A 27,659-nucleotide genomic window follows, 5' to 3' on the forward strand; every position below is an offset into this window, starting at 1 on the left:
ACAGAATCTGTATTTGAACTAATGATCTGCTCTGTATTATATTTTAAAATGTTTCTTAATGATGATATATTCATGAAAGTTATTGCCAAGTTATTATGAGTCACCCACAATTTTTATTGATTTAACCATTATAATACATAATGCTTTTTCTGATTTAAAAACTAAAAAATACAGTAAAATTAGGGTTTATATATATATATATTAGGGCTGTCAAAAGATTAATCGCGATTAATCGCATCCAAAATAAAAGTTTGTGTTTACATAATATATGTGTGTGTACTCTGTTAATTAATTATTATTTATATATAAATACACACACAAGCATGTATATATTTAAGAAAAAAATATTATTTTTATATATAAAACATTTATATTTATATATATTATAGATTATATAAATGTATATACAGTATATACATGCAAATATTTCTTAAATATGTACATGAATGTGTGTGTATTTATATATAAATAATAATTAACAGAATACACACACATATATTATGTAAACACAAACTTTTATTTTGGATGCGATTAATCACGATATATATATATATATAGCCTACAGTATATAAACAATATAAATAAAAAACATAATTTTACTGTAAAATAATGTTTAAAATAAAATAACATCACACACACACATATATATATAGATAATATTGGTGTATTTAGATTTTATTATTTATTGATATTTGAAGTTAGAAACTGCAATATCATACTGTAATTCTCAAATATCATCAATGTTATATCATCAAACAATAATCTCCCGTTGATTAACATTAGTTTATGCATTAGCTAACAATGACCAAGACTTAGCAATGTTAATGTTAGTTCATTAAACACAGCTGCACATTGTAAGTAAATATTAAAATTAATATTAATAAATGCTTTAGAAACATTGTTTATTGTTAGTCACTAATAGAGTTAACTAATGGAACCTTAAAGTGTCACTGTGTAATTTTTACAGTATATTAAAAACATTGCAGTAGACGTGTTGTGATGCCCTACGAGCCCTTTCCTCTTTATGAATATAAATCTAGTTTTAGTGATGTTTTATATCCAATGTCTTGACTGGACAGTTTGGGGGTTCTGGGCGTGTGAAGGTTTGTGCTTGAGTACTTTTATCCTCTTTGTGCAGCAGTGTGCTGTATAAATCCAGATTATGTGTGTGTGTGTATCCGGCGGCTCTATGACCCCGCGGACTCCTCTCCTCCTCCTCCACCCTCCTCCTCCTCCTCCTCCTCTCAGCGCAGAGGAGCAGCGGGGAAGGAAGTTATTAGTGTTCTGCGCTCCAGTTCTGCGCTGTCGGAGGATATCCTTCTCCTTCCAACTCTCAAATTCCAAGGATTTTTCTGTTTTTCTTTCCCACTCCTCCTCCTCCTCCTCCTCTTCTTCTCTCCAACTGGATCCGTGTATTTATGCGCGTCTTTAAGGGGTTTTTGCGCGCGCGCGTGTGCGTGTATGTATAGAATTACGCATCATCTCTGGAATCTCGATCCACTGTGATTTTCTTTGGGATTATTTTCCATCAACACTCGAACTTTTTTAGCTTTACACGACCATCCCCGGACATTTAAAGGAAACCGGACTGTTTCGAGCGAGCAACCGCGTAGCGTTTATCAGAACGGAAAGTTTTCTTCTCTTTTCTTCCGCGCGAGGCACATCCTCCGCTGTCACGATGGAGAGCGAATGTCTCCGCGTATAGCGTGCCAAGTGTCCCTTCTGGGTTTATCTTCGCTATCGCGCATTTACACGAACATAAACTACCGGTCGAGGCGAAGACGAGCCGACATCTCCAGCCTGCGCGTGTTGGATTATCAGGAGGACACTAGAGGCTCCAGCGCTCTGCGCTTTTACGCACGCTCGCGCGCCTGGAGAGCGTCATGAATCTGCCGTCCGGAGACACTGTGACTTTATGTCCTCGTCCTGAATCCCACTTCTCTGCCTTCGTGATGTTTTGATGCTGTTCATTTTTGCTTTACAAATATGATGAAATGGCAGCCCCGGAAGAAGGTAAGCTCGAGCTCAGATTGTATTGTGAGTTTGGCTGTAGATCAGGAGGGGAAGACCTCTGGATCAACATGATCTTGAAGGTTGTGCAGGGGATTCGTGCTTTCAGCTCTCAGAAAGAGTATTGGAGGTTTTAATGATGCATTCAAGCATCCAAGTAGAGGATTTGTGTTCAGATATGGATGGATAGATGTGGGCTATATGCAGAAAAATGCAGTTTTTAGTGCATTTTATTCTCCATTTACTTATGACGATAATGCAAAGTCACCTCAACCTTAAAGTCCTGTCATATTGGATCAGTTGACTTCTGCATGCACAGCATCTCGCAGTCCTTAACTTTACTAGAAGCTCAAGCTTTGCTGATGCGACATGATTATTATGGCATTGCATATGCTTTGAATCTCATTGCTTTTCAGGTCTAAACGCCTCCGTTTGATGGCAGAATCTGTTGTGCTGTCTTATGTGCGTTCTGAATGAACTAAATGCTGAGTGTGCCATTGCCTTGGGCCCTTTGAACGCCAGCCAAAACTTGTAGTTGCATGATCTTCTCCACTAGAGGGCAAACATCCTCAGATCACAGGAACCTGCCTCCCTTTCCATGTTCTTCCGAGCAAAAAAAAAAGACTAAATCCATGCCATTCCTCTGCTTTTGTTTAAGATTTCACGTTGTGCCTGTAATTGTGTTCGTCTCATTGTTGTGTTCCCTAGATTAAAGGGCCTTAAATGGGTCTTTTGTGAATCAGAAGATGATGACGTTCAGCGAGTGAGTCACTGCTACAGCTGCCGAACACCTCTTAGGGTTTGTAAATAAGACCTCCGTGGAAGATAAAACCTGATACGCAGCTGGAGAGCGGAGTATGAACAAACTTCAGCTTCCTGCGCCGTCGCTGTGCACTTCATACAGGCGACTTAAGTCGTGATATGACAAAAGAACTTATTTGACTGGCAATAGCAGACAAAGACTATTCAGCAGTCCCCGGCGGGAGTCAAATCGCATCCAGCTCATTAGGGTCTCACTTTTCTCCTCTATTGGAGGCATATTGTTTAGGGCTGCGGTTAATCAAAAAGCACCGCGGGCCGCACTCGACTACAAAAAGTGCACGTTTGTCGTGACTGTTCGAAAGGCCAGAGCTCGCTTTGAGTGAGCTAACTCTTCTGTGAGGTCTTGTGATGTTTGATCGGGGTGGAAACCTTCAAGTCCAAAAGTGTTCATGTAAGGGTGCAAAATCACAATTGTCAGTGTGCATGTGAATGGATAGTCATTTGGGAACGGATCATGCTGTTGGCTTGTTTTGGCAGGGACGAGGGTCTTGTAGGGCTCTGGAGCGGCGGGATCGCCCAGGTTTTGGCACGGTCACACTTACGGTTGGCCGACTGCTCACATTCTTTTCTGAGTTGGCTCAACACATTTCCGACAGGGTTTTGCACCGCCGCCATTACCTGGGCACATTTTTTTTGGAAAGAAATGTATACTTTTATTAAGCAAGAACACGTTAAGTTGATCAAAAGTGACAGTAAAGCCATTTATAATGTTACAAAAGATTGATGAACTTCATCAAAATTTATGACAGTCTTCACAAAAATGTGAAGCAGCACAACTGTTTTCAACATTGATAATAATCATAAATGTTTCCTGAGCAGCAAATCCTCATATTAGAATGATTTCTGAAGGATCGTGTGACACTGAAGACTGGAGTGATGATGCTGAAAATTCAGTTTTCATCACATGAATAAATTACACTTTACAGTATATTCACATAGAAACAGTTATTTTAAATAGTAATAATATTTCACAGATTTTCTGTATTTTAGATCAAATAAATGCAGCTTTGGTGAGCTTTCAAAACTTTTTTTTTGTTGTCCTCTATTTGCTTTTATTCAACCAGCCACATGATTTGGTGAATAATTCATATCTGTAGCACATACTGAAGTTTAGTGTTTAGCGTGTAGGTTTGTTGAAATCCCAAACCTGTATCTTTTGAAGTCTTGTTGAATTGAAAAATGACCCAAAAAAAAACAGCGTCAAGAGGTTCCACACAACTATATTGAGTAATTTTTACAAATAACAATTTAGTTATATGAACAAAAGAAATTCAAGTAAAGCTGACAAAATGTCTTTGAGTAAATGTGAATTTGTCACTGTTACGTAATATTTATATGTGCAGTTTACTTAATAATGTTATGTTAAATGTATAAAAGTTTATTATGTTAGGTGAACACATTTATCGATTTAATTTACCTAATTAAACTAACTATTTGCTCTAAAAGTGTAGTGGAAAACTATTAAATAACAACTAGCGTATTTTTAGAAACAAAATGCAAAAATAACTCATTGGACAAGCTTAATTTAATTGAGGGCAGGAATTCCATCCAATAAATGTGTGTATATGAGTGCCCACAGCCTAAACACAGGCACCACTTACAGAATTACAGAAACTCCTCTAAACAGTCCCTCCAGAAAAACACGGTTATTCGATCGCATAATCAGCCAAAGTCTGCATATTTATGCGGGGGCCGCATTTTTTCAAATACACCGCACTTTCGCCGCATAAACTGCCGATTTCTGCGAACAAAATATGCGGAGCTTGCATGATTTCATAATTCGTTGCAAAAAAGTCATATATCTTAGCAGAAAGTTGAAAAATGTTGTGTTTACTTCACACACGAGCAGCCATTTCGCCTTATTGCCATTGGAACGTTATGAAGTGATGTAATTACGCGGCGTGAACATCATCGAAAAGCTGCAAACCCTGTGGTGAAACCATGATGAAACACGCAAATCATTCTCACTTGCCAACAAAAATAAGCGCAAAGCAGTTTCCCGGTTTGTTACATAAACTTTACAGTTGTAAAATTGCACTTTTTTGTTAACAGTGGGTTAAATCATACTAGTTTCAAAAACCTTACAGTTGTAAGTATATTAGAAGTATGTACATTTACGTTACAGTTAGAGATTGGAAGCACTTATTTTAACAGATGTCGTCTGTTTTGTATAGCTAACGCTGTAAAATAGGAAGCACACATTTTTTTGTATAGATTTTATTTATTCATTTTTACAGAAGTTGTAGCATATTCCTTTTGTAAAGCTACAGAACTTGTCTGGCTCATCAATGTTGTGTAAGTTTGAGCCATGTGTTGATTAAGGTCTGAAATAAAACAAGATGAGAACTTAAATATTCCCAGCACTTTCTGGGATGAAGTATGCTTGCTTATCATAGGAAGTAATAAGAAATGACTCTTTACATTAAGGTAGTAGCCTAGTGAGAACAGGGTGTTGGGGGAATCACTTTTAATTCTCTTTTTCATCAATCTGCAGTTTTTGCAAGTTCCCGCAATTTCATCGCATAAAATTGCATAAATATCCCGCATATTCCATCGCATTTTTTAGGATTTTTGCCTGTAACAATCACAAAAAAAATCCAAATTTTTCTGGAAGGACTGCCTAAATGTCCAACATAACTGAATATAACAAAAAAAATCTGTATGTGTTTATTGAACTATGTGTGGACCTATGTAAAATACGGGACAAATCGCGTCCCGTATTGGTTAGATACGGGAGTCGGGACACGTCATTTTGCTTGTAAATACGGGACGATTCTGTATTTTACGGGACGGATGGCAACCCTAGCAGGCACTAATGAGGAATCTATGTATATATCTATGATTGCGCCGGTATTTTGCATGTATTTTGACCTTATTTGCCGGAAGTGATGGCACGGTTGATGCAGAGCCATTGAAAAAAATTAAATAAATTTTTAAATATGGATATTTTTCTTGAACAAACGCATCGATTCGCTTCAGAAGGCTTTTATTAACACCCCGGAGTAGCGTGGAGCAGTTATATGATGGACTATATGGGCTATTACTGCTATTATAATGCTTGGATTAGCCAGAACATTTTTAATATAACTTTTATTTGTCTGAAAGAAGAATGTCACATACACCTCGGATGACTTGAGGGTGAGTAAATCATGGGCTAATTTTCATTTTGGGGGGAACTATCCCTTTAAGGTCTGAAATAAAACAAGATGAAAACTTAAATATTCCCAGCACTTTCTGGGATGAAGTATGCGTGCTTATCATAGGAAGTAATAAGAAATGACTCTTTACATTAAGGTAGTAGCCTAGTGAGAACAGGGTGTTGTTGAGGGAATCACTTTTTTTCCTCTTTTTCATCAAACCGCAGTTTTTACAAGTTCCCGCAATTTCATTGCACAAAATCAAGGATTTTTGCCCGCAACAATCACAAAAAAAATCTGCATTTCCAACATAACTGAACATAACTCTAACATAAACTAACAACATATTCCCCTTTACTATAAAACACATAAAATAACACTTTAATCCCTAAATTTACTCTCCTAATGCAGTCCCTTGCCTTTAAAGCATGCTGGAAATCCACTGCCCATTTGGTTCTTTTCACTCAACAAGGTTAAGTTGACCGAACAAACACTTATTAAGTAAAGCTGACAATACAAATTTTTAGTAGAAACAACTCCGTACACTTAAGTTCATGTAGTTACTAAATAATGTGAACAAGGATGATTTGATGGCATCTAACAACAGTGATAGTTCATTTTTTGGAGTGAATTCCTTCTGTGTTCACACAAGCTCCTTTTATCTTCTGATCTTGTTTTTGCATCTCCTCCTGACTAGTGTTTGTCCTGCATGCATCTTTCCGGTATTAAAACCGTCTGGCCTGAAGATGTTTATCTGCACACACACAGCACCGTAATTCAGCTTCCAGCTTTTAAGACTCTCAGAGTAATAGACTTTTACTTAAAATCTAGGTCTGTTTCCCGTCTTGCGTAGTCCCTGAAGATGAATCCCGCATTCGGCTCTGCGCCGTCCGTGGAGATCAATACAGCATCTGAGAAAGACGCTCAGAGTTTGCCGAAGACCTCTCGGGCGCCTCGGCTTCGGATTGGATTACACTAATATGTTCAAAAGCACTTTATATTTTCCCAGCGCCACTGTCGGAGCGCGCCGATAACGCTCGTAGAGGGGAAGACTTTGTTTACCGTGGATTACAAGGATTACGGCGCTCTCGCTCGCCGGCTCTCCCGGTATCACTACCTCAGCAGATTAAGCATCCCATCCATTACTCACTCAGAGTGGCTGGGAGAGAGGCGGCGGCCCTGTGGTTATCTGTTACGGGGGGCAGATGCACGGGTGCTTATTCTTCGTGTCAGGCCGGCTGATACAGGCCTACGGAGGCCAGTGGGCCTGACCCGCGAGTGCTGATTCTCTCTAACACACCTTTTTTTAAACCATTTAGGCGAGAATAATTTGGAGATGATGAAAGTTGTTGAAAGTCAAGAACCTGGGTGAAGATTTCTGATTTCTGGGGCATGGGCGATGAAAGCGGCGGCACAGTGAGGAGCTCTGGGTTTATTTTTAGCCAGCTTTGTTTGGTTCCATCTAGTGCTGCGCTCTCAGAAACGAAGCGTGTGTTAGAGATGTATAGCTCCGTTTTTGGAAGCAAGACTGTATCGATGCTAGGTTAATTATTGTATTGATGATTTGGGGTTGTTTTGAATGTTTCTGCTTAGTCAAGTGCATTTATACCAGGTATTAGGCAATTGGGATCAGTAAGATTTTTATTTGTTGCAAAGAAATTGATATTTTTTTCTGCAAGAACGCATTCAATTGATCCAGTTACAGTTAAAGACATTCATAATGTCACAAATGATTTTGGTTTCAAATAAATGTTTTCTATTCATCAGGGAATCCCATTGTTTCGTCTAAAATTTATGAAGCGGCAAAATTGTTTCCCCACATGTTTCTTGAGCAGCATATTAGAATGATTTCAAAGTGTACATTTTGGCTTTTAGTGTATGAATATTTTTTGTAATCTATAAGCTAGTGCGCTTCAAAACAATGACAAAATTCACATTTAGACAGAGGTGGACAGTAACGAAGTACATTTACTTGAGTACTGTACTAAAGTACACTTTTTGAGTATCTGTACTTTACTGAAGTATTATTTTTTAGGGAAACTTTTACTTTAACTTCACTACATTTGAAAGACAAATATCGTACTTTTTACTCCGCTACATTTCTATCAAGGTCCTCGAAGTCGAAAGTCGTTTCTGTAGCAGCTTTGCAAGTCAGTGGATGATTTTTTTTCTTCTTTAAAAGTTTTTTTTTTTTTTTTTTTTGCAAAATGTAAATGTCTGGGAGAAAGAGAAGCATAGACGTATGGATGAATCTGAAAAAGCATGATGAACGAGCTCAGTTCAGTCGGTTTTTTTGTGCCTCTGAGATGCCAGAGCACGAGTACTGAATAGAGCTTTCTTTTGTGGGGGTTTTTTTGCACTTAGACCAATACACACAAAATGTAAATTTTCATTTGGGAAAGTATTCACGTAAATAAAGTTGATTATGTCTTAAGTGAACGTAAACAGTTGGGGGAATTTTGGATGTGTATCAGTGTGTAGGATTTGTGCATTCTGCCTTAAAGTGACAGCAGCTTTGTAAAAAGCTTTGTAATTTTTAAGTATTTAAATTAGTTCAAGGTGGTCGTATGGAGCATCACTAATGGCATAGCATGCATTTATACAATAATGCAACAATAATAAAATAATGCATTGACATAAAAAAGGACATTTACTTTTGATACTTAAGTAATTTTAAAAGCAAGTACTTCTGTACTTTTACTTAAGTAAAAATAGTTTTTAACAACTTTCACTTGTAACGGAGTAATATTTGATCAGTAGTACTTTTACTTTCACTCGAGTAATGGAGTTGTGTACTTTGTCCACCTCTGCATTTAGAAGATATAAGCGTTCAAAACTTACAGTCACTTCCGCCAATATGGATCAATGATTTTAATGACATGACTTCAGCTTCTCGTCAGATTTTCTGTCCAATCAAATGCTCTCTAGAATCTGAAGCCCCGCCCCCTACATTATAAACAGACGCTCAAGCTGCGGCTGAAATCACTCATTCACACATTTACTGTTTTCTACATGGTGAATGGCACATAGTGCACTTTATAGGGGATAGGGAACGATCAAACAGTGTAAATATACTTTCCATTGGAGCGAATGAAGTCTGGTTTCACGTTAGTGTCACATAAACCGCCGCGGATCATGTGATCGAGTCGCTGCAGACCAGAAAACGTATCGGACCCGTTTGAATTCTGCACAGAATTATATTTTAAAGAGGAGATTCGGAGGAGAAACGGTTCGAGATTGTTTTTAAACAGTTGGCTGTTTTTAAAAAGGGGAGGAGCTGTTCGATATGCCCCGCCCTGTGTTCCTGTTTCAGTGAAATTACATCAACACATTGAATAATTCTGCGCGTTTCAAGACACTTCAGCGGGCCTTTAAAAGTTCTATTCACTTTCAAGTTCCTTCCTCCAATCACATGCTGTATTTTGTTTCGTAACGCCAGTGTTTCGTGGTCTAATCAATACATTTATTCTCATCAAATATCCTTTTTTACTTAGAAATGGTTCACATTTTAGAAGTAAAATGACCCAGAAATTCTTTGCATACTACTATTTTCTATCAAGTAAACACACTGACAGTGTTGTTAAAGGCTTGTCGAATAGCTAGAGATGGTTAATATCTTCCCATTATTTTCTCTCTCTCTCTCGGTTTAATAAACGATACTCCAGTCTGATGTGATTTAGCGTCAGATTCACTGAAGTGGGCTTAACCCTTATCGGAGGCGATACTCCAGCGCCAAAACCTCGTTTAGCAGCTCTTAACCTCTGGGGAGCTGCAGAACCTTATCTCCATTTGATTCCTGCGTTATTTATTGGATCTCCGCGGGGAGGCTATCGCTCTCGCGCCATTATATCCATCACCGGAGTATCCCGCGGCATCCAAACACAGCCGGGCCTCGATGACAAACATGCTATCGTCATCCGCACCTGTTTGGTTGGTATGTGGCCACGTTCACCCTGATTTCTGGGTTTGACTGAGCGTTTCCCGGGTGTGCGTACGGTAGCCGGAGCGCTGTGAGGATCTTGATGAGGAAGGTGTTTTGAAGAGCCTCCCGCCACGGGAAAGGAAGCGCGCAGGGAGACAGGTGGATGATTAACCGGCAGCAGGAACGCACCTGCTGGCTCTGTGATTTGCCAGCGTATTTACAGCCACGATGGGCTCAGAATCAGACGGACAGGCTTGCTCTGGGTCTCGCTTAGCGGCGTTTTGAGGAGCCGGCGGGGGGAGTTATTAGGCAACCTTGAATAGATTCCCTCTGGTTCTCATCTTTCAGCCGCTGACACCAAGATGAACTTCCTGTTCTGGTTGTTCCCTCTGGTTTTTCACCTCCCAGATTGGCTCGTTTCTCCCTGTACGCAACACAAGCTTCCATTATAACTCGCAACAGAACACACACTTTTGAGATATTTGATGCACGGCCCTTTGCTAAGCTCTGCCTACCTTGGTTACTGTTGCTCAGGGCCGTGCAAAGAGTTCGTAAGTGGCAGGGGCTCAAATGTAAAAAAGGGGCAATATGTAAATATATATATATATATATATATATATATATATATATATATATATATATATATACACATACACACATATATATATACACATATACATATATATATATGAGGGGCGCAGCTAAGGGGGGGAAAGTTAGGACGATTCTAAGGGCCCACACACTTTTGGGGCCCCCAGAGATCGGTTTTATTAGTAGTAACAGTACTAGTAGTAAAGCATTATAAATGTATAATCTACCAAAGAGTTACAAATATAAAAAAAAGATGGCGCATTTCCGGCAAAATCCAGCACAACGCTCCACTCATGAACCGCTCACGCTCACCGGTAAAAACTACGTTCACTCATATCCCACTCCGACATGACATTTCTCTGTGCTATAATTGTTGCAGCCATTAAGGTAATTATTTTTATATTTATGTTTAAATATTATAATGTTGTTTTTTATGTCTATGTTGTCAATCTGTCAATCTATGTCGATTATGAAAAGTGAACGAACAGCATGAGATAGGACACATCATAAGATGAATGGAGTTGATCAGACATTATTGTGACCACTTCATTAAGTTTTGTTTTGTATAAATTGTATCTTAATTTTAATCAATGTTTCATCAGCCAATCGGGGCATTCTGGGTTGAGCGAGCGGAGCTTAATTGGTCAGTATTATTAAATTGCAGACAAAGATTTTTGATAGCTAGGTTGGTGTGGTAGAGGGCCCAACATCAAATTCTTTCATAGGGCCCAAAATTGCTAGCGGCGCCCCTGATATATATACACACATATACATATATATATATATATATATATATATATATATATATATATATATATATATATATATATATATATATATATATATATTTATAAATATATATATATATATATATATATATATATATATATATATATATATGCACACATATACATATATATATATATATATATATATATATATATATATATATATATATATATATATATATATATATATATATATATATATATATATATATATATATATATATATATATATATATATATATATATATGCACACATATACATATATATATATATGTATATATATCCTTATGCTCATCAAGCCTGCATTTATTTAATCAAAAATACAGAAAAAACAGTAGCCTAATATTGTGAAATATTATTACATTGTGTTCTTTTGAACTTTTTATTAATCAAAGAATCTTTAAAAGAGTATCACAGTTTCCATCATTGACATTAAATCCTCATATTCGAATGATTTCTGAATGGTCATGTGACACTGAAGAGTGGAGTAATGATGCTGAAAATACAGCTGTGATCACAGGAATAAATTATATTTAAAATTATTTTAAAATAGAAAACCATTATTTTAATATATTTCGCAATATTGCTGTTTTTTATCAAATAAAAGTAGGCTTAATGAACATAAGAGACTTATTTCATAATGCTGCATAATATTCAAAAATAGTATAATAAAGTCCTTTCACGGAACCATTTCGCCAGCTTACACTTCACATAATAGGCCTGTAGGTGCCGGTGGCACTTGGGTTTTGTTAACTTAGTTTCATGAAATAGTAAACGGTGTATCAATATAGGATGCATAAATACAAGTGAATTTAACACTACTTACCATTAATGCGACTTTTGCTGCTGTGGTTTTGTGCAGGGATTTGTTTGTTTGTTAAAATCCATTTAGTCAGTGATGCAATTTATAAAATGAGCCAAACCGCAGGAAATTGTTCCACAAACGTTAGTTCGTCTGTCCATGTAATTTTCAACCGATTTATAAATAAGAACAGAAAATTACCGCTTCACATCGTCCAATGGAAATTGAACTTGCTTTGCCAGATCACGATTGGTTGGTGTATAGCCTATACATGACAAACGGGCATTGGTGAATTGTGTAATACTTTAAAATATATAGCTAATATATAGCTTTGTAATTAAATCAACACATTAGCTCTGATAATGGATGAAAAAAAAATATTGGTTTACTTTTTTCCCGTGAGGCCACACACTCTCTGAAAGGACCATATTTGGCTCGAGAGCCGTTTCCGAACAGTGGAAAATCAGCTGTCAATCAAAACGCACGCAACCCATAGCAACGCGTTATGGCAACGCCTCAACAGAAATTGTCCGACTTTTGAGCCGTTCGTTACTATTGTATGCATTGTCATGTTATAATAATCACATTTATTTAGTTTTATTGACCACGATATTATCATTGATATCTGTCTGAGAGGGGCACTTTTGATTCATTTTGAAAAAGGGCAGGGGCTCGAGCACCCAAAGCCCCCCCCTCTGCACGTGCCTGCTGTTGTCAGTCTTTGTGGAATGCCCTATAGGAACGGATTGGAGATTTCTGTGAACAGTGTTAAAGGTGGTAAAAATAGGAGCATCGTTTCTAAAGTGTAGAGGAAAAATGTGCCTTCTCTATCTTCACCCATTCCTGCCCCGTTTATCAATATTAGTATTTCAAAATCGCAGTTTGACAACTTTTTTGAAAATAATTTCAAGGTGCCAGGAATGGTTTTGTGCCATCAAAATGTACTAGGACACTTCAGCTATCATAAAATCAATCAGTCGTAACCCATTTTACTCTCATAATGTGACCCATTTCTAAGTGAAAAGGATATTTGATGAGAATAAATGTAGGGCGATCAAGAAACATTGCCGTTGTAAAAATGTATTGGGTATTATTTTTGTGTGACATTGCAGCACATTTCTATCAGCTGTTTTTCCGTAGTCTACCTAAAAATGCATCTTTCATTCACAGCTTGATGTTCGCAACTTTCACTTCCTATAGTTACTTATGAAAAACTACCATAGTATTTTTGAAAGTACCTTGGAATACCATGCACAAACCATGTTATATGATTTTCCATTATCAGTTGATGCCATCGCTGCGATCAGTGCTTTCTTTAAAGGATTACAAGTGCCCTGGCAGCAACATTTGATCATATTTTTGAGTCTGTGAGAATGTGTTTAAAGCTATCCAAACACCCTGGACTTCTATAAAGCAAAAGCTTGTGTGATGTTTTAAAGACAAGGCTTAGAGAAGGATCATTTATATCAGCCGTGATGTCTTGAAGTTTCTGAACTGTATCTGATTGTGTTTCAGCCAGATGCTGCAGCATCTAATATGACTGATAATGCTGCTGATTGAAATCAATGTAAGCTGCCCCCTGGAGTTCATTAGATAGATGAAGTGTGTGTGTGTGTGTGTGTGTGTGTGTGTGTGTGTGTGTGTGTGTGTGTGTGTGTGTGTGTGTGTGTGTGTGTGTGTGTGTGTGTGTGTGTGTGTGTGTGTGTGTGTGTGTGTGTGAGAGAGAGAGAGAGAGAGAGAGAGAAAGAGAGTGTGTCTGTGTGAGAGTATTTGTGTGTGTAAGAGAGAGTGTGAGTATGTATGTTTGTGTGTGTAAGAGAGAGAGAGAGAGAGAGAGTGTGTGTAAGAGAGAGATAGAGAGAGAGAGAGAGAGTGTCTGTGTGAGAGTATGTGTGTGTGTAAGAGAGAGTGTGAGTGTGTGTGTGTGTGTGTGTGTGTGTGTGTGTGTGTGTGTGTGTGTGTGTGTGTGTAACAGAGTGTGTATGCCTGTGTGTGTGTGTGTGTGTGTGTGTGTGTGTGTGTGTGTGTGTGTGTGTGTGTGAGAGTGAAAGTGAGTGATTGTGTGTGAGAGAGAGAAAGTATGTGTATGTGTGTGTGTGTGAGAGAGTGAGTGTGTATGTGTATGTGTGTGTGAGACTGTGTGTGTGTGTGTGTGTGTGTGTGTGTGTGTGTGTGTGTGTGTGTGTGTGTGTGTGTGTGTGTGTGTGTGTGTGTGTGTGTGTGTGTGTGTGTGTGTGTGTGTGTGTGTGAGAGAGAGAGTAAGTGATTGTGTGTATGTGTGTGTGTGAGACTGTGTGTGTGTGTGTGTGTGTGAGAGTAAGTGATTGTGTGTGTGAGAGAGTGTATGTGTGTGTGTGTGTGAGAGAGGGTGTGTGTGTGTGTGTGTGTGAGGTATGCGTGTGTGAGAGAGAGGGTGTGTGTGTGTGTGTGTGTACGAGTGTGTGTGAGTGTGTAAGATAAAGTGTGAGTGTGTATGTTTGTGAGTGTGTGTGTGTGTGTGTGTGTGTGTGTGTGTGTGTGTGTGTGTGTGTGTGTGTGTGTGTGTGTGTGTGTGTGTGTGTGTGTGTGTGTGTGTGTGTGTGTGTAAGAGAGAGTGTGAGTCTGTATGCCTGAGTGTATGTATGAGTGTGTGTGTGTGATAGAGAGAGAGAGAGAGAGAGAGATTAGTAAGTGTGTGTGTGTGTGTGTGTGTGTGTGTGTGTGTGTGTGTGTGTGTGTGTGTGTGTGTGTATGAGAGTAAGTGACAGTGTGTGAGAGAGAGACAGTGAAAGAGAGAGAGAGAGTGTGTACCGGTGTGTGAGTGTCTGTGTGAGAGAGCGTCTGTGCGTGTTTTTGTGTGTGTATTTTTGAGAGTGTATGTGTGTGAGAGAGAGAAAGTGTGTGTGTTTGTGTGCGTGTGTGAGAGAGAGTGTGTGTTTGTGAGAATGTGTGTGTGTGTGTGTGTGTGTGTGAGAGAGAGAGAGTGTCTCTGTGTGTGATTTTGTTACAGTTTTTGTGTCTGCATCGAAAAACCCTGATGACCTACTTCATCTGCCCAAATCTGTAGTAACCGAAGCACACTGTGTGTATCTCGAGGCAATGCACTCGACTTGACCTTCCATTTCCAGCGTGACGAACGAACCAGAGCTGTGATTTAACATCTCTATGACTCATTAAGTCAGACTGGCAAAAGTGAAGTCATTTTACACCAAATTGGATTAAAATGCAAAATAACTTTACTTCTGAGATGATAACTGGATGCAGCCTGCTGTATTAAACATGGGGAGGTCTGTTTGAAACGGTTATACTAGTATTCCATTCTGAGCTACATTTGGCATGGATGTTTCTTCATGTAATGACTTTGCTGATTGCTTTTGATTAGCATGTGTGTGTATAAACGCATGTGGCGTGTAGATAGTGATTGAGGCCAAAAACGCTGTTAGTCAGACCCTCAGAGCCGCATGAATAAGCATGCAGGACCATTCCCCAACACATTTCCCAGTGTGATGAAGTGGAAAAACTGCTCAAATGCAGCAGCCTGGGAGGATCCTGCATTCAGACCTGCTGTAGCGCGAGCTCATCCGCACTACAAAGACAAACACAGCCGTTTGATCGTGTCTCTGACCTACTATTCTCCCGCGGAAACCGGCTCAATGTGCTGCTTTATTTGAGCTGATTACGTTTGAGGCAAAATAAGGCGACCGCATAAAGGTGGGCGAATGACCAAAATGTAATTTTATATCACAAACCTAGTATTGCCAGTTATATATATCATTTTTGTTCTACTTGCATTAACCTTTTTGAGTTTTGAAATATGAATAGATTTTCATCAAAGCTGTAAAATATTGAGGTGTTTATTTTATTAGCAATATTTCCCAGCCCTAAATGGAACAGGGAAAGATTTTCTTACACTTTGTTGTGTCTGTAGTCTTCTGTTAGCAATTATACGTGATGACACTGACCCAAACACACCTCAATGCCATGAAGTTTGCGGCGGCCAGTCTTCGTTTTGGCGGGAAACTCACATGAGGCTTCTGTCACATCATAGCAAGTGCTGTAGAAATGAGATTTGCCAGCTCTTTTTGGTTCTCCCTTGCGTTTCAAGCATCTCCCTACATCAGCAGCAGCGTGTTCATCAGCTGCCCAGCGGAGCGAGAACGAGCAGGAGGCAGAGAGTCTACTGAAGGGCAGAGGAGGAAGGAAAGGCATGTGCTCTCGATGCAACACTCAGCCGGTTCACCTTGAAGCTGCGCTGGTCCGTCCATTTGCTAGCGGAGCAGGAAGTGTCAGTGTGCTTTGAGGGGAAGTAATGAGCGAGCGGGATGTCTATTTTGTGGATGCTCTTGTGTCCTGACCCGGATGAGTACAGGCTGTGTGGAGTAGGTCTGATAGATATAGAGGTGCAAGACCATTTAAAGGTTAAGAGGAGTACCTTAAAATGAATACGTGATGCAACAGTTAACCAGTGAAGATCATGGAGAAAGGGGAGTTATGTGAGCACTACGTCTAGTCAAGGTGAGCAGTCTTGCGGCTGCATTTTGTAGATAATGTAGCCTTTTTAATAATATTGAATTGGTAAGCCAATTAACAAGGCATTGCAGTAGTTCAAACGAGAAGTTATTAGTGCATGAACAAGGGTTTCTGCATCAGCCAGGAAGCGGAGATGTGCGATATTACGCAGGTGATAGAAAGGTTTTAACTACAAAAGCAATATGAGAAACAAAGGAAAGGGAGGAATCAAATAAAACACCAAGATTACATACAGAACCCCAAGAACTACGTCAAAGGACAGGTTATATTTACAGATATGGTGGAGCCGATCAGCATCAGCATTGTTTCGGTTTTGCTGTCATTTGGTTTAAGGAAGTTCAGGGACATCCAGTGTTTGATTTCTCTAATACATGCAGTGAGTGAGCCATGCCGAGATTAAATATCAGAGGAGGTTTGGGCATCAGTGAAAACAAAGTCCATACTTGTGTATGATATCACCAAGTGACTGCATGTAGATGATAAAAAGTAACGGTCCTACAACAGCCCTGTGGAACACCCTGTCAGTGGAATTGTGGTGGACTTATACCTAAAAAGTAACGGTCCTAGAACAGAGCCCTGTGGAACACCCTGTCAGTGGAATTGTCGTGACTTATACCGAAAAAGTAACGGTCCTAGAACAGAGCCCTGTCGAACACCCTGTCATTGGAATTTTGGTGGACTTGTACCTAAAAAGTAACGGTCCTAGAACAGAGCCCTGTGGAACACCTTGTGTCTGTGGAATTGTGGTGGACTGGTACCTAAAAAGTAACGGTCCTAGAACAGAGCCCTGTTGAACACCCTGTGTTAGTGGAATTGTGGTGGACTTATACCTAAAAAGTAACGGCCCTAGAACAGAGACCTGTTGAACACCCTGTGTCAGTGGAATTGTGGTGGACGTTTACCCTTGCATGGTGATATAGTACATTCTATCAGTGAGATAAGAAATGAACCAGGAAATAGCAGAACCGCTGATTCCGATATCAGAAAGACGGGAAATGAGAATATCATGACAGATAGTATCAAATGTGTCGTACGTGTCAAACGAATCTGAGTGTAGTTGACCTGTCTGTCACTGGAAGATCAGTTGAACAGATCCAGTTATTTGTGTAGTTTTTGTGTTTACCTGTACATGCCAGAGTAGTCAAAAGGAGGGGGGGGGGGTGATATTTCAGGAATAGTTATGGAATTGCGACTCCCTGAATCAGATTGAACATAGTCTTTGACAAAAACTTAATTTTTTTTCTTCAAAATGTTGCTGTTTCTTTAAACTTACACATTCAAGTGTTGATAAAAAAAGAATGCATAAAAGCAAGAATTTTCATTTGTTTAAAAGCAGGGGCTCTGTTCTTTCTTTTGATATATTGAATGTTTACATATTCATAAAAACAAAATATTCTAGGGGCCATGAAAGTTTTGTGAATATGATTAAAAAAGCTGGCGCTGACTGGCAACTTTTTTAGTAAACACTGGTAAACACAGTTAGCGTCTTAGGACATTTTGCTTCTCAAGTAAATGTATTGTGATTTAAGGATATTTAGATATTTGTACTGGAGAACCAGACAAAAACACTTATAGGAAATTAATTTTTTGCAGTGCACGAACACCCAGAGACGTCTCACCAAAGCGTGTGCCGCATCCCTCACAGATGAACCCAGCTCTCTGCCTCTGTAGTGTGTGAACAGATGAAATAATGGAGGTGCCACGGGGCAGCGCTCGCATAGACTTCACAACACCCGCTAATGTAATTGGTTTCAATTCCCAGCACTGCTGCTGCACCCATCCTACCCATAATGCCCCTCCGCACCTGCCACTTCCTGCGGAGTGTGGGCCAGCACATGAGAATACAGTCATTTAGATTTTCAACACCTTTGTCACAAAAGTGTGAATCGCTCTATTTCTGTAAGTCACACGCTGGACAGCGGGACATGTGATGTTTCGCTTGAGAAAATGAACATTTCAGGGTGTTTTTGGAGAATATTACAACATCAGATGCTTGTTCTTGCTTGTATTTGTCCTGGGGAAAAAATGTGTTTATTGTCTTTGTTTATAAAGTTGCATAAACTTCTCTGGATTTGGACATCTAAGCGTTTTAGTCTTGAGATCCAAACAAGCACATCGATTTGCACCTTTTCCAGAGACTGGAATCTGTGTCAAACCACAGAATATTTATCTCATAAATGGTTCAATGAATCACTTGCCTATTGCTTAAAGGTTGTAGCCTGGATGCCAGCCGAACTTAGCCCCGCCCATAACATTTGAGGTCGGGAAGTTCGGTCTGGACTTGATCTGTTGTGGAGCAACTATGCTCGTACCAGAGCTGTTCGGACCAATCAAATTATCAGGGTGGGCTTTATACAATGATGGACAGATGATCAACAGTAACGTAATCATCCACGTCACCAAAGAGCGCTTGGGTTGAATTCGTTTACTGAACGGAGAACGTGTTGGTATATGCGTTCACCTTTACTATTTCTCTCAGAAATGATGATTGTGTTGGTAAGTACTCCGTGAATCCTTAAATTATTTTTACAACACTAGCAAACATCGTTTACACTCATCTTCTTCTTCTACTTCTTCCAGCATGCGTGCAGTTGAGTTCTGTTGACAACTATGAGTCGCTCAACACGTCACTCACTCCGTTGCTCTGATTGGTTGTAGGTCTATCCAAATGAGTGCAGAAGCGTTTTCTTTCCTGGTTCGGTTGAAACACCCCATAATCACAGCCCAATGGAGCAGTATCACTGCTCACTGACTGACTGCTCTATGACGACGTCAGGCAAAAAAGGTTGCTCTTTCAGAGCTCAGTTTTTTATCAGATGTTTATGCCCAGTGTTGGGGAAAGTTACTTTGAAAAGTAATGCATTACAATATTGCGTTACTCCCTTAAAAAGTAACTAATTGAGTTACTTAGTTACTTTTTAAGAAAAGTAATGCGTTGCGTTACTTTTGCATTACTTTTTCTCACCTGAGCTGGGCTTGTTTTTGTTTTGTTTTTTATAACAAAAAAGTTATATTTTTCTTCATACCAAAATTGAAATAATAAGCCCCAGGTTGAGGTAAAAATTCAAATTGACGCATGAACAGTAGAGGGCGCAGCTCTGGATAATGGTAGAATAGGATGCAGGAGAAAAAAGTTTTACCAATAAAAACAAAAAATCTAGTCATTTTCATCATCAAAGGTCAGCAGCAAGACATTGGTAAATTAAATATAAAGGTAGATTGTGCATAAAAATAGTTGTTTTATTTAACATTTAATTATTGGAGTTTGCATAGTACTCTGATTTTGCATTTGACTGATTTTATTCATTTTGAGGAGTACAGAATCTTTATTGTGCAAGTGAGATGAATAAATGCTCACATTTAGTCTAGAACCACAATAACCATCATGTTTACACACACACACCTCTGCACTTATTTTTCTCAACATGGGGGCAGGAGAGCTGTCAGTCAAATTCATGTGAAAAAGTAACTTGCGTTACTTTTTTGAAAAAGTAACTCAGATATTTGTTGTAAAGTTACTTGGAAAAAGTAATATTATTACGTAACTCAAGTTACTTGTAATGCGTTACCCCCAACACTGTTTATGCCTAAATTATTCTGAATCATGTGAGATTATGGTTTTCTTTTTTTCCTATAGATGACTCTGAGATTCACGAGGATAGTCTCAATTTCCTGTCCATTCATTCTTAATGAGTGACGATTGGGATATTCTTGAGTTCTCTCAATTCTGTGCTCAATTTGATGTTTTTTTTTTTGTAAAATCTAAATCTGAAAAATCCTAAAATAACATCTCAGTTTGCTCTCCATTCAATCTCGTTTAGGAGATATAGAGATATTATTGAAACATCTGAGTTTTGATTGCAGACGTCTTTGACGTTTCGAAAAGTAATTTATATTCATTTTATGAACGAAAAAAACACTCTTTTGTCTTCCACGGAAGATTTTCATTTTGCAGTGAACTATCCCTTTGAGCAAAAGTCTCATTTGTTTATCCCGGGGTTCAGATAACACAATACTTTGTCTGTTATGATACTTGTACGTTTCTAAATTCGTGTTGTGTTGTGCACAAGAAACATGTCAGACCTCACGTTGCTTCATTGAATCTTCGCTTGCCGTCTTTAACGGCGTGCGTGATATCAGAGAAGGCGAAACTAGCGACGGACTTCTGGAAACAAGAACGTAAACAAACAGTGGCTACCGAAGCGGCGTGTTAGCGTAATGCTAATTCCTGTGTTGTTGAAACACCTCTGCTAACGTTAGCCAGCATTTATCTTCTGTGATGGTCGTCCCTCGAGGGAACATCATGTGTTGCCAAAGCTCCATGAACCTTATTCCACCCAGCAGCGCCAGTGCCATGTTTGAAAGCTGTGCATGGAAGAGCTTCTGTGCTCCTATTGGTCAATGCATAGATGTGACTGAACCTGTTGTGGAACGAAAAAAATATGAAACATGCCAGGCTGTGTCCGAAAATTGTCCCCTATTCCCTTAAATAGGCCACTATTTGAGGGGACAGACATTTGTAGTGGTCTCCGACACCATAGTGGACGATGCTGAGTGCACTTATTCAATCCCACAAGGCACCACAATAACAAGTGTACAACCAATGTACGCTCAACGGCTAGAGAATACCCATAATGCACTGTGAGGATCATGCCGAATGAATTCTTGTGTCTAGCCAGAAGATGGTGCACGCAGCTGCACTCAGTGTCCGAATTCACTCACTCGTTTCCATTCACTCCCTCAAGTGCACTGTATTAGTGGAGTAATGCAGAGAATAGTGCATAAGGGTATATGGGCCGATTTCAAACACAGCCCTAGTCTTTCTGTCAGGACATTGTGAAGTGTTGAAGACGCAGCATCAGTTGGCGTCCACTATGACACACACTATACTTGATCGGTTCTTGCGTACCGATGGCTATTGAAGGATCATGTGACTCTGAAGACTGGAGTAATGATGATAAATTCAGCTTTGATCACAGGAATAAATTAGAGTTTACTTTATATTCACATAGAAAACGTAATAATATTTTACGATATTACTGTTTTTACTGTATTTAGGAGAATTGACTACTTGCACACTGAGAGGACGTGTCCTCATCACTCGAGGGGGAAGGGTGTGTGTGAGCTTTAATTGGAGAGCTGCAGAGGGCCGGCCGGCAGAAATTAGAGCTGGAAGCCCCCTGCAGTCCACATATACGAGCACGTTCCACACACACACACACACACACACGCTTAGCAATGCGTATAAATCCAGCCTCAGAGGAGCTGTGAAAAATGACGGGAACGGAAAAAGAGCGCTGGAGAGGGAGGAGAGGAGAATGCCAGAGAAATGTTTGTAGGCTGCCGCTGCCACAAATACATATGGGCATCCGTAGGAAAGACTAGGATTTCCCACTCCATCCCGAAATGTTCCATACTTGTGGAACACACACACACTTATACTGTAACTATACACTACCTGTCAAAAAAGTTTGTGATAATTACGATTATGTTTTTGAAAGAAGTCTCTTCTGCTCTCTCTGCATTTATTTAATTTAGTAAAATCTGTAATATTGTGAAATATTATTAAAGTTTCTATATGAATATATGTTAAAATATAATTTATTCCTGTGATCAAAGCTGAATTTATCATCATTACTCGAGTCTTCAGAGTCACATGATCCTTCAGAAATCATTCTAATATGATGATTTGATGCTCAAGAAACATTAATGATTATTATCATAATTTTTGTTGAAACTATGATACCATTCAAAGGCTTTGGGAAGGATAATTTATGCTTTTATGCGTCAAGGACACATTAAAATGTAAAAAAGTGACAGTAAAGGTATTTATGTTATTATATATTATGTCAAATAAATGAAATTAAACTTTTTATTCATCAAAGAATCTTCACAGTATCACAGTTGCCACTAAAAGATTACAATGCTAAAGATTACTGATAGATTTAATAATTGTTTCATTAATACGGCATCCTCAATAAACCCGTCTCCGGCTTGTTGCCTCCGATCTTTCGAATATTGCAATTTAATAATTGTTTCATTAATATGGCATCCTCAATAAACTGTCTCTGGCGTGATGACTGCGATATTTCGATTATTCCTATTTAATAATTATTTAATCGGCACATCATCCTCAATAAACCCGTCTCCGGCGTGTTGCCTCCGATCTTTCGAATATTCCGAACTATTATGACCTCTGACCTGTACATTTCCCACAATAATAATAATATGCTGTTTGTTAATTGGCCAGGGGAGAACTGGCACCCCGACTGAGCCTGGTTTCTCCCAAGGTTTATTTTTCTCCATTATGCCCCTGATGGAGTTTTGTTTCCTTGCCACTGTTGCCTTTGGCTTGGCTTGCTCAGTTGGGGACACTAAAAAAATACATTTTTCAACTAAATATCCAAATAAATCTAATTATTAAACTAAATTACTGATCTAAGCTGCTTTGAAAACAATCTGCATTGTTAAAAGCGCTATGTGAATAAAGTTGACTTGACAATGCCATTTTAAACCTTGATTATTAATGCAAAGATTGATATTAATAATTGAGTATAACTGCTGGATCTGCTGTTGATATCCGTCCAGCGCCCCTCCACCAGCAGGCAGTGAGGTTATATGTCAGGTTAACATCACAGCCCGGGTGGAAAATAATAGCGCGAGACTGCTGCGCTTAGCATTTCCCAGCCTGCCGCTTTCTGCCGGCTTCATTTTCAAACAGCGATGGCCTTGAACAACTGAACTCTGGACTAGATTTTCCCCGCCTGAGATGCCCTTTAACGGGGAGCGCTTCTGATAAATTGGGCCGTGCGGAGACCAATGGAGCCTGACGGAGTTTTGTTCAGGCTCTCTCTCTCTCTCTCTCTCTCTTTATGACATGTTCACTGATTCCGCAGCATATGCTCCTCCGGGGGTTCGGGAGCTGGAGTGCGGCGTGTCTTGGGGTAGTTTGTTTGAGTTTGCCAACAGACTGTTTTGTTTGTTGAGACCAGGTGTTTCTGATCAAGCCAAATTAGTTGGTGGCAAACGCCAGTGCCAGACACTGAAGTACATTTACTCTGAGCGGAGAGATCCTGCGTTATCCATCCATCCATCCATCCATCCATCCATCCTTCTATCTATCTTTCATTATATCTATCGTTCTATCCATCCATCCTTCTATCTATCTTTCATTATATCTATCATTCTATCCATCCATCCATCCTTCTATCTTTCATTATATCTATCGTTCTATCCATCCATCCGTCTATCATTCTATCTATCTTTCATTATATCTATCGTTCTATCCATCTATCATTCTATCTATCTTTCATTATATCTTTCGTTCTATCCATCCATCCTTCTATCTATCTTTCATTATATCTATCGTTCTATCCATCCATCCTTCTATCTATCTTTCATTATATCTATTGTTCTATCCATCTATCATTCTATCTATCTTTCATTATATCTATCGTTCTATCCATCTATCATTCTATCTATCTTTCATTATATCTATCGTTCTATCCATCTATCATTCTATCTATCTTTCATTCTATCTATCGTTCTATCCATCCATCCGTCTATCATTCTATCTATCTTTCATTATATCTATCGTTCTATCCATCTATCATTCTATCTATCTTTCATTATATCTTTCGTTCTATCCATCCATCCTTCTATCTATCTTTCATTATATCTATCGTTCTATCCATCCATCCTTCTATCTATCTTTCATTATATCTATCGTTCTATCCATCCATCCTTCTATCTTTCTTTCATTATATCTATCGTTCTATCCATCTATCATTCTATCTATCTTTCATTATATCTTTCGTTCTATCCATCCATCCTTCTATCTTTCTTTCATTATATCTATCGTTCTATCCATCCATCCATCTTTCATTATATCTATCGTTCTATCCATCCATCCATCCATCCATCCATCTATCTATTTTTCATTATATCTATCATTCTATCCATCCATCCATCCTTCTATCTATCTTTCATTATATCTATTGTTTTATCCATCCATCCATCCTTCTATCTATCTTTAATTATATCTATCGTTCTATCTAATCTATCCATCCATCATTCTATCTATCGTTCATTATATCTATTTTTCTATCCATCCATCCATCCATCCATCATTCAATCTATCTTTCATTATATCTATTGTTCTATCCGTCCATCCATCCATTCATCCATCATTCTATCTATCTTTCATTATATCTATTGTTCTATCTAATCTATCCATCCATCATCCATCCATCCTTCTATCTATCTTTCATTCTATCTATCGGTCTATCTATCTCTATCGTTCTATCTATCATTCTTCGTATTTATCACCCATCTATCCATCATATATATCATTCATTATATCTATCGTTCTATCCATCCATCCATCATTCCATCCATCCATCGTTCTATCTATCGTTCTTTCTATTTATTGGTCTATCCATCCATCATTCTATCTATCTTTTGTTATATCTATCGTTCTATCCATCGCTACATCCATCCATCTCTCTATCGTTCTATCCATTTATCATCCATCTATCCATCATATCTATCATTTATTATATCTATCATTCTATCTATTTATCATCCATTCATCATTATATCTATTGTTCTATCCATACATCCGTTATTCTATCTATCTTTCATTATATCTATAGTTCTATCTATTTATCATCCATCCATCCATCCATCTTTAATTATATCTGTCGTTCCATCCATCCATCATTCTATCTATCATTCTATCTATTTATTAACATCCATCATTATATGATTATATATATTTTTCTATCTATTGTTCTATAATTCATCCATTATTCTATCTATCTTTCACTATATCTATCCTATCTATTGTTCTATCTTATCTTTCATCATCCATCCATCAATCGTTCTATCTATCTATCTATCTATCTATCTATCTATCTATCTATCTATCTATCTATCTATCTATCTATCTATCTATCTATCTATCTATCTATCTATCATCTATCTATCTATCTATCTATCTATCTATCTATCTATCTATCTATCTATCTATCTATCTATCTATCTATCTATCTATCTATCTATCCTTCTATCTGTTCTCTCTTTTGTTCGGTTGTTCTATCTAAATTTGACTTACAGTTCTTCATCCTGTTTGCCAAATTCAAATTCAGTTCCAATTGAATTCAAGTTCAGAATTCTCAATTCAGTTCTAAAAAGTGTTTATTTGACAACAGGCTTCTGGAACGATAGTTTCTGTTGTTCTCTATCTTGGTCAAAATGACTAAAAAGAATCATTAACAGAACCGTTAGGGAGTCATTTAGTGAAATCAGAAACCGAACTAGAATCGATCAATTCCTCAACCCTAGTAAATGAATCCGCCTCTGGCTAACGGTTTTCATATGCCGTTCATTGAGTAGATGTGAGTGTTTTGTTGTGGTTTGGCCCGTAATGATCTCGACTCGTCTCTCTGTGATGTGAAGTCAGCTGTTTCCAACATCTCCGTGACCTGCCTTTCTTCCCCCGGCTCTCAGAAAACAAGCACTCTGTCTGACTCTTCAACTCTCAGGTAAACACTCAGGATGGCGGGTAACACTTGTCTGCCCAGAGAACACTTCCCTGCCGCCAGACGAGTCCCGCCGCGTCTTCACATCACCTCCCTCATTACAAACCAGCGCGTTTTCCCCAACAGATGCCTGTTTGAGATGCGGCTTCCATTCGAACGAATCGTGTAGTTGATGTAGCTCATTGCTTATTGATACGCTCGGGTCGTTCCTGTAAATAGGTGCGCCTCTTCAGCACGCTCCTGTTTGGGAAATTAGTGGCAGAATGATCTCATTTGAAGGCTCGGGCACCTCTCATTACCCTGATCCCGTGTCCCGAGGGTATCGAGCAGGGGCGGATTGGCCTCTTCTGCAAACCTGATTAGAATAGTGTTTCAGTTAATCAAGGATGAGCTCGTTTTTCCCTCCTCCTCCCCTTTTAAAAATGGCTTTTGTGTAATGTAATTACGCCATGTCGTTTTTCCAGCTATGAAATTTAATTTTGATCGTCCCATTGGGGAATGGGTTAAAAGTGGCGTCGTCTGGAGCGCAGTAATGACTGTCGAATCGGAGAGAGGTGGACCATCAAACAGACTCAGTGTTTGCTAACTCAAGTGTCTTTTTGGTGCACCGTTCATTGTAGGGCTGGCAATAAATCAATAACAATATCAATAGAATATACGTTTTTGATAAAAGTAGGCTTCATTATACCGTTTCATTTAAAAAAACGCATATTGTCAAATACACACTGAAATACAAAGGCCTTCATGATAAACAACAACATAAAAGTTTGGTTTAACTTGAAATTATAAGAAAAATATATTACTATAGTCAAATTTACTTTTTAAAGTATTATTATTATTATTATTTAAGGAATATCTAACAACCAATACATTGGTGTAGGATTTATTAATTGTTGGTAAATTAATAAAGTAACACATTTAGAGATTTTTTTGTTGATACACCAATAATTTTCATTTAATTTAAAACATATGAAACAATGAAAAACATATGTTTTACAGTGTGTATTTTTGTATATTTTATTTAATATTTTAGTTATTATTTGACATAAAACATTTTTGTTGCAAATTAATTGTCATATTTATATTTGATTACATTTAAATTGTGTATTACGTTGTTTATGCATTATGATTTTTTTCATTATACCATTTTTGATGATAGATTTCTATTAATAAAAATCATAAAACTGATTTTGTAAAGAGATTGTAAACCAGCAAGTTATGTTTACATTCATTCTTAAAGTCGGCATGATGGATTGTGATGCATATCTGAGTGAAACGCTTCTGGATCAAGGACAAATGTAGGGCGGGGCTTGATTTTGTCTGTGGGGAATTGATTGGATGGTTGTGGTTTGCTATTGGTGGATCTCATGTGAGTGACAGGTTGCCCCGCCCTCGTCATCAGAAGTTATTCTGATTCAAGATAATGAGAATTTTAAAAAACAATGATATGCATGGATAAATAATATATAATAAATACTGCAATATCCCACATAAAAAGGAATGCATTTCCGCGCCAATTAATGGTACGAAATATC

At 38.4% G+C, this 27,659-nt stretch overlaps 1 protein-coding gene across 2 annotated transcripts in view; it reads left to right on the plus strand.

The window, feature by feature from the left end:
• Nucleotides 1-27,659, plus strand: part of ttc28 (tetratricopeptide repeat domain 28) — a 442,541-nt gene that overhangs the window by 173,470 nt on the left and 241,412 nt on the right. Inside the window, exon 1 of one of the 2 annotated variants that reach the window (XM_079805115.1) lies at nucleotides 1,313-2,013. The exons of the other annotated variant lie outside the window; for it this stretch is intronic. Coding sequence (XP_079661241.1) covers nucleotides 1,987-2,013 — 27 coding nt within the window. The 5' untranslated portion in view covers nucleotides 1,313-1,986. Of the gene's footprint in view, nucleotides 1-1,312; nucleotides 2,014-27,659 lie in introns of those variants that run through there. 2 annotated transcript variants of the gene reach the window in all.

This window comes from Gobio gobio (assembly GCF_949357685.1).
Source record: "Gobio gobio genome assembly, chromosome: 22".
NCBI classification, from domain to species: domain Eukaryota; kingdom Metazoa; phylum Chordata; class Actinopteri; order Cypriniformes; family Gobionidae; genus Gobio; species Gobio gobio.